The sequence below is a fragment of the Triplophysa dalaica genome, chromosome 20, assembly GCF_015846415.1.
Source record: "Triplophysa dalaica isolate WHDGS20190420 chromosome 20, ASM1584641v1, whole genome shotgun sequence".
In the NCBI taxonomy this organism is placed as follows: Eukaryota; Metazoa; Chordata; class Actinopteri; order Cypriniformes; family Nemacheilidae; genus Triplophysa; species Triplophysa dalaica.
In genome coordinates this window covers 11,709,582-11,717,858 of record NC_079561.1, presented here as the reverse complement: position 1 = coordinate 11,717,858, position 8,277 = coordinate 11,709,582, and the positions used below count along the sequence as shown (strand labels likewise).

The following is an 8,277-nucleotide window of genomic DNA, read 5'->3' as shown; positions in this document are numbered from 1 at the left end:
CTCCCAATCGAATACACTGTCAAAATAAGAGCACTTCTACGAATGTTTTTTGTTTTTTAACTAACGTAAAAGAAGAGAGGGATAGTCCACCCAAAAATGAAAATTCTGTCATGCGCTTAATAGGTGTTATTGTCCCAATATTTCAGGACAGATTATTTGCCTAATAGGACATTTCTCAATTCCCACGCTTTATGCATGACAAGCAGTCAAGAATGTTAATAGGAAAGGAGGTTCCACTGGGTTCGTCGGTTAGACATCATCTGTGTTTGGAGGATACAAGATTATAGAAAAGCATAGAATTGTACATAATTTCGGTTTTTGTTCTGTTAAACAGAAAATAATATATTTTTAAGAATTTATGCACTGTTCTGCACCTTTGACTGGCATTTTTTGACTACTCCAGAAAACTCAAAATATATTTATTTGTGTTCCACAGTACAAAGTGTACAAATGTGTACAGGTCTGGAACAACTTGTTTTAAGACATTTTTTGTGAAAATAAACTATTTATTTGTTGACGCCTTTTATTCTGAAATTAAAAAGTGTTTAGCGGAAGTGGTCCCTTTTATTAGTTTTGGCTTCCAACTTCCTAAATAATATAAACATACTCATCTGATGTTATACAATACTCTACAATGATGATCACCTTGGTCATTTTACACTTTACAGTTTAGGGTTTAACACATAAGGTATGATACTTTCATTCTTTATGATAATTTAGATCAAAAGCTGTCATCTGACGATACATTGGAATCTGTCATTGTGCTGTTAAACTGACAATTATTGTGATTGCTTATGTTGATATAATCATTATTGGAATAAAACCGTAAGATCACCAAATTTGATAAATGTACAGTTAAATCACGTTTCAAAACTCTTGCATGCAAGGGTTTATTAAATTAAGGAGATCAAGTTCAATTTCACAGGGACCCTTTTGGTGCAGGTACTTGCGGAAAGAAAAATGCCGTATTTTGGATCCGATGAGACGGTGAAAGAGCTCAAAAGAGCTCTGTCCAATCCCAATGTCCAAGCAGACCGTCTCCGCTACAAAAACTACATCACTAGAGTCATCAGGTCTGTAAAGTGATCATCTGCTTTTAATAAAAACATAATGCTTTTGGTGAAGAACCTATATGTATTATAATATATTTACAATGTATTTTAAGATATTTATTTTATTATTTGTTAATTTTTATCTTGCATGAGCTGTTCAATTTGACCATAAAATAAATACATATGCATTTAATTTGAGGTTTTATGAAGCTGTATGTTTATGTTTGGGAAAAAGCTTAACTTCCATTTCACCTTTTACAGAATTTTCGTTTTGAACTATTTTACACCCACTTCTTCTAGGCAGAAAAAAGATGAAATTTCTCAGATATTGTTTCTTTGCAGGTATATGACACAGGGCTTGGACGTCTCCTCTTTATTTATGGACATGGTGAAAGCCAGTGCAACAGTTGATATTGTTCAGAAGAAGCTGGTATATCTGTATATGTGCACCTATGCAAGTGACAAGCCTGACCTTGCATTGCTGGCCATCAACACTCTCCGTAAGGACTGTGCTGATCCTAATCCAATGGTGCGAGGACTGGCCCTGAGGAACATGTGCAACTTCAGGTTTGTATAGTTTTCGGGGGTTGGGGGGGGGGGGGTGTGGGTTGTATTGTACTTTAATCGTTTTGGGTAAATTTATGTAGATTGTCAGATTCTAAAGTTATTGTGGAAGACCATATCTTTTGCCATCATGCACAGTAATAGTAATTTTATTAAAAAATCTAAAAGTACTTCAGATGGTAAGAAGTCATATAGAAAAGATTATTTTTATCTTGTGGGTGGGTTTTTCTAATATCTGCCCATTAACTTCCTAAAAAACTAACCAGAATACTGTGGGGTGGCATTTCACAATTTCTCAGTTTCTTCTAAATAAACTTCACTAGAACTCTACTTGTGGTTCATTTTTTAACACATTCAATTATTTTGAAAAACATTTGTGTAACCTTTTGTCAGACTGTGAAAAAACTAAAATGCATTGCATAACACATTTCCACAATAAATACTTGATGCCCTAATAATTACGTTGTTCATGTACATATTGTTTTGTTTTATTTTTCAGAATGCCGGGAATAACAGAGTACATAGAGCAGCCCATTGTTGCTGGTCTTCGTGATAAGGCCAGTTACGTAAGAAGGGTGGCTGTGATGGGCTGTGCCAAAATGCAAAGTCTTCAGCCCAACATAGAGATAGGTACTACCAATACTCATTTGCATGTTTAAATTTGTCTTTATAATTAGATATTTTGCTTACATTTAGTTGAATTTAAATGTAATTATATATGTTAGAGTTTCTGGTTAAAGAATCAATTGTGGAATCTAAAATAATCCACTTGTTTTTTTTAGACCTTACAAACATATCCCTAAAATCTAGCCAAACCTGCTGGTTCAGCTTGTAATCAGCTTTATTTTCAAAACAGAAGTGATCTACAGGGAACCAAAAAACAGGCCAGACTTCACATTCCACAGATGCATGAATCTATTGTTGCAGCATCAGATACTTGTACAAAATGTTTTTATTTCATACCTTCTTAGCGGTTTTGGGGCACGTGTGACAGATTCATTGTTATGTGGTTTACATAGTTGTTTTCCTGTCTCCTACGCAGGGTGTAGACAGTCTCGGTGGTTATGCATACAATGGGTCTGTAGCGTCTGCTTTATGAATACTGTTGTGGATTTGTATTTTCTAGATGCCAGTATAGTAAATGAGCTGTACGCTCTTCTGAGAGACCAAGACCCTGTGGTTGTGGTGAACTGTCTGCGTGCCCTGGATGAAATCCTAAAGGATGAGGGTGGTGTGGTTATTAACAAACCCATTGCTCATCACCTTCTCAACAGGTGTGTTGTTTCTGCCATTACATTACTCTGAGGTTTTGATATACTATTATTGGCAATGACTTAGTCAATGATAATCCTTCTTGTCGTTTAGTTTTAGTTTTTATTGTATTTATTTCTTCAGAATGAAGGACCTGGATAGCTGGGGGCAGAGTGAAGTCCTCACATTCCTGCTCCGCTACCGTCCTCGTAGCGATGACGAATTATTCGACATCCTCAGCCTACTGGACGCTTTTCTCCAAAGCGCCCACGCGCACGTTGCTGTTGCAACGCTCCGCCTCTTCCTTCATTTAGCTTCCACCCACCCGGCGGTGCAGGCCGACGCCCTCCAGCACACAAGCAGCCCCCTGCTGACCATGTGTGGTTCTATATCACGCGAACTTCGGTTTGCTGGCCTCTGTCATGTACAGCAGGTCATGCGAAGTCAGCCGGGCCTTTTTGCGCCGCATTACAAACGCTTCTTTTGCGCTTATTCAGAACCGAGTTACATTAAGTTTCGCAAGATGGAGATCCTGGTGGAGCTGGTGAATGATGAAAACGTGAGTTTGGTTTTAGAGGAGCTGAGAAGTTACTGCACGGATGTGTCTCCTGACCTGGCCCAGGTTGCCATTGCTGCTATAGGTACTACATCTTGCATGATGTGAAATAATAGTTAACAATTGTGTTGTTGTTCTCACCTGGGTTGTGCAAAATTCAGTTTATTAAGAGTTTGAATTTAAATGGAATTGGCCGTTTAAAATGTATCATTTACATTAAGTTGTGTTTTCTGGCAGGACGTATTGCACGGACGTACAGTGAGAAATGTCTGGATATTCTGACCGGACTGCTGGCGTTGAAACAGGAACACATAACATCAGGTAAGAAAGAACGGTTCTAAAGCTCACCTCAACTGCCTTCTTGATAACGACTCAAACAAACAAGTAAACGTGGGTTTCCTTTTTACATTTCTTTGTCAAGGTTACTGCTATTGTTGAATTCATTGGTGAGATTGTGGCTCACACTGTTTGCACAAATTGTTAGCAATCACCCTCTCCAGATCGGATGATAAATGTGTTTCAGTTTAGTAAGTCCTCCTGCGGTATCTCTAATCTAACACTTTCTCTGTTTAGCTGTCATACAGACGTTCAGAGATTTGGTGTGGTTCTGTCCTCAGAGTACAGCCGCTGTATGTCAAACCGTTGAGGCCTGTGTTGACTGCACTCAAGATAGCGAGGTGAGTAGGGCTGTCAAACAATAAATCGCGACTTATTGTTTGGATAGTGAAAGTTTATTGTGTATAATAATTCTGAATATATAAATACATACACATGCATATATATATTTACGAGTGTTTATACATTTTTATAGTTATATATATAATTTATATTGTATATAAATATTAAATATATAATTATTGTTCCTAAAATTATACAAGGATGTGTGTGCATTTATATATACATAACTATTATACACACCACACACACGTAATTTATGTAAACAAAAACTTTTATTTTGCAAACACTTAGTCGTGATTAATCATTTGACAGCCCCAGAGGTAAGACGATATACCCACTGTTTTGTTTTAAACATCTACAGTAATGCTGCTTCAGCCAGGTCATTTGCAGGTCAGTAATGCATCGTCCAGGCGTATACTGAGACATTGGAATCAAGGAGTCAAACTTTAATTCAGACCTGGAAGTTGCAGTACTTTTATTAGCTTGATTGTGAAGTTGCTATTGACCAATCCGATTCAAACATATAAGACAGCAGTGGTATAAGTAGATTCTGGACCTATTCCAGATCACTGAAAATTGCACACAAATTTTGGACCACCTATATACCAGAAATCCTGTTTCTCTTAGGCAAAACAGGCTTTGCTATGGCTGCTGGGAGAACATGGTGAACAGATCAGTAGCGCCCCCTATGTGCTGGAGGTGTATATAGACGGGCTGAAAACAGAACTGTCTTCATCAGTGAAGATGGAGCTACTGACAGCTGCAGTGAAGATGTTCCTCTGCCGTCCCGCTGAGACTCAGGACATGCTGGGTCGACTTTTACATCAATGTATTGGTATGTAAAACATGTTCAACGTTGATCCAGTCTGATTAAAGAAAAACCCTTTTCTGTAACGAAGACATCTTTTTGTTAAGTTTGATGTAAGGGATAATGTACAAGCAGACAGTTGTTATCGCAGAAATGAGCCGTGACAGTGTGATCAGGACCCGACGCAGAGGGTCTAATATCACACAGAAGGGGCTTATTTCACGAAAACAGCCGGCTGCTTGTACATTATCCCGCTTATTACAAGGCTACTTGCCACATGAGAAAAAAACTGGACATGAAATGCGAATTTGAAATATTTTATTAGCTCATTTTTACCGAATGCAGACCTTCCATGAGGATAAGCCGTTTACTCTAGTTTTTAAGGTAGGAAACTACATTCAAATGTCACAAATAGGCAATTTAGTTCAATCATTTGTAAATATAATTGTATTAATTTATATTTAATTACTCAAAAAAACCTGTAAAAATCATTTTGAGGCAGTGGTTGTTTTCTGGGAATAACGAACCTGCTAATGTAGCGAATGGCCAATCAAAATCGAGCATTCCAACGAGCTGTGTAATAATAATGAGTAAAGGGAAAGTAGGGAAAAGGGTTCTAGTGAATGTCCCAATACTTTTGTCCTGATATTAGGGCTTTCAAATGATTAATCGCGGCTAATTCTTTTTCAAAATTTAAGTTTTGCTTACATAAAATGTGTGTGTGTACTGTGTATAATAGTTATGTAAATATAAATACACACACATCCATGTATAATTTTAGGGGAAAAACGTATATACTGTCACGAGTGTACAGAGAAGAGAACCCAGGTGCAGACAGCGCTAACAAGTATCAACTTAACTTTATTTATACAAAACAAATAGCCCACGATGGGGTAAAACAAGAACGACACAAATTAAAACTTGAGACAAGACTTCACGCGAGGGGGCAAAAACAAGAGAACAGGCTCAAACTAAACACTCACACAATAATGACAGGACTAGGTAAACAAGGAAACAAGACACGGTAGTAATTCAATTTGACAACGTAGTAATCCAACAAGGGAGTGTTTCAACAAACCAAACACACATGGCAAAAAGGCAAACTAGAATACCGATGCAACAAATCAAAACACAAGCCGTGGCACCCCTGACAAAATAGGTGTGTTTGAGCTCATGCGGAGCCGCAAGAATCTTCAACCGCCTGACAACAGCAATGCATTCTGGATAGATCATTTGTCCGAGTTTGATCAGCGCTGCAGCCGCCATAGGATCACATGTGCTGTGAAAGTACCGCGAGAGCTAAACGAGACCAGCCGCCTAGGTCAGGCGCTGCAGTTGCATAAAATCGGCTAAGAAAGCCTTGATGACGACACAATTCACGTTTATGTGTTGCGTGTTTATTCTGACACACTCGGTTACAATTATACACACAAATAGATTTTTTTATATCACATTTTATGTTTTGGTACTGATGGGGGAGGGGTAAAACTGGGTAGGTAAACACTGAGGTAGGGAACCAAATCAAGAGGTAACAGGTGCAGGGCATGAAGCAATTAACAAGCAATAATGAGGAGACCAGAGGGCGGGAACAAAGACGAGACCAGAGACAATAAGCCACAACAACAGATTACTCTCTCCACATTGACGAGAGAATGCAATCATGACATATACACTTGTGATATTTCTTAAATATATAAGAAATATATAGACAGCCCTACCATCTAGTGACAGCCCTACCATATAGTGTATTTTAGTCAGTATAGAAACAGTTACATTTTTGACAACCATGGACATTCCCCCAATACTCATTTCTGTGTTGTGTAATAATCTCATTTTGTAATATAAATATTTCTTAAATTATTCAAAAAATTACATTTCCAAATGGTAAATGTTCTCCTTTTTGTCTTTTGGTTCACCTCCAGAGGAAGAGAGTGACATGTGTGTGCGTGACCGAGCTCTGCTGTACCACAGACTTCTTCAACAGGGAGTTGAACAGACAAGGAAAGTTGTGGTGGGACCCAAATCTGATCCGTCCATGAGTGTTCTCACCGGTCACCAACAGGAACCAGTTAGTCAGTGGGTCTCAAACTTCAACACTCTTTGCCCGTTGTCTGCACAAGATTTATGCTTTCAAACCCCTCTCATAGCTTTACCCGAACAGCCATCGAACAATGCAGAAGAGGAGTTGTTACCAGGTATAAGAGAATGAATAATTTAGAGAAAACGTTTAATTTATATAGCGTAGTTAAATCAATATAAATTATAATGAAATAATATTTCTCTGATTTTCAGTAAGTAAAGATGTGTCCCCCTTCATCCCAAAGGATGACCAAGAGGAGCTAAATCTATATCTGGGTCCTCCTCTATCCCATGAGGCTTTTGAGAGAACATGGCTGGACCTAGAGGTTCAACACAGAGAAACACTGAGTTACACTCGACCCAGAACCACTCCTGATACTTTACAGGCCGCATTACAGCTGGCGAAGATCCAGACTCTGGCCTTCACACCAGGGGACACTCTGCCGTGGAAGGCTTATCTGTACACAAGGGGCAATAGGACCGTGATTCTCGCTGAACTGTTGTGGGAGGACCCTGACATTGAAGGAAGTCTGGTGGTCTCTGTCAAACAACAGCCGCCAAACCAACATGCTCTTCGAGGTTTTGTTTCGATACTTTGCAGTGTTTTACAGAGTCTTAATGTTGACAGCTAAAATGATATCCATGTCAAAAAAACAGAAGTCAATACGTATTTTTGACCACATTGAGGACAGTCCATCCAGGACTATTTTATAATAAAACTGTTTTAAATTGTATACTGAAGATCTGTCCGACTTTCCTTATTAGCTCAACATGACATCACATTCACCTACTGTAATACAACTTGTCGCATATATATGTATAATCAAATCAAAATGTATTTTCAATTAGAGGTATGAGGAAGTTAGAAGAACATAATCTCTCGTCACACAACCTGCAGAACTGAACAATGTCTATTCTCTGGTGTGCAGATAAGGCAAACTTTATGGTTTATTGCAGCATTATTGAGACATTGTTGTAGAGTTTTCTCATTCAGCTCCACCTCTGTATGTGTCACTTCCTGCTGACTAAAAACATTTTGTAAATGATATACTGTATTACATAAATGCAATATTATTATTTTCTTTGTGAGATTATGTAGCGAATGTCATGAAGTACCTCAAATTGTCCTTTCAATACTCGTGGCATATGGAAATAAAACTCATAGGAAATGGTGGTTGCTATGGTTTCACTAAAACATGGTTACAATAGATACACGTTTAACATTCTCAGACTTTTTAGTAACAGATGTAGTTTATCCCAACAATAATAATGAAATCTTAAACACTTGT

At 38.1% G+C, this 8,277-nt stretch overlaps 1 protein-coding gene across 3 annotated transcripts; it reads left to right on the top strand.

The window, feature by feature from the left end:
• Nucleotides 1-551: 551 nt before the first annotated feature.
• On the top strand, nt 552-8,162 carry ap4b1 (adaptor related protein complex 4 subunit beta 1). 3 transcript variants are annotated; one of them, XM_056733196.1, is made up of 11 exons: nt 552-688; nt 943-1,073; nt 1,395-1,619; nt 2,116-2,246; nt 2,743-2,890; nt 3,012-3,508; nt 3,661-3,744; nt 3,997-4,100; nt 4,729-4,936; nt 6,832-7,104; nt 7,202-8,162. In XM_056733196.1, exons 2-11 carry the CDS (start codon nt 961-963, stop codon nt 7,618-7,620), a joined length of 2,202 nt encoding a protein of 733 aa, XP_056589174.1. In that variant the 5' UTR covers nt 552-688; nt 943-960; the 3' UTR covers nt 7,621-8,162. The 3 variants fall into 3 exon arrangements, with proteins under 3 accessions (XP_056589174.1, XP_056589173.1, XP_056589175.1); XM_056733195.1 differs by having other exon boundaries at nt 555-688; nt 926-1,073; XM_056733197.1 differs by having other exon boundaries at nt 555-688; nt 926-1,073; nt 7,234-7,362.
• The last annotated feature ends 115 nt before the right edge of the window (nt 8,163-8,277 follow it).

Bases quoted from the DNA above. Each gene is read 5' to 3' on its own strand.
- ap4b1 (XM_056733196.1), top strand. From the start codon at position 961: ATGCCGTATTTTGGATCCGATGAGACGGTGAAAGAGCTCAAAAGAGCT. The intron at 3,509-3,660 runs GTACTACATCTT...GTTTTCTGGCAG, and splicing joins GGTTGCCATTGCTGCTATAG to GACGTATTGCACGGACGTAC. The intron at 4,937-6,831 runs GTATGTAAAACA...GTTCACCTCCAG, and splicing joins ACTTTTACATCAATGTATTG to AGGAAGAGAGTGACATGTGT.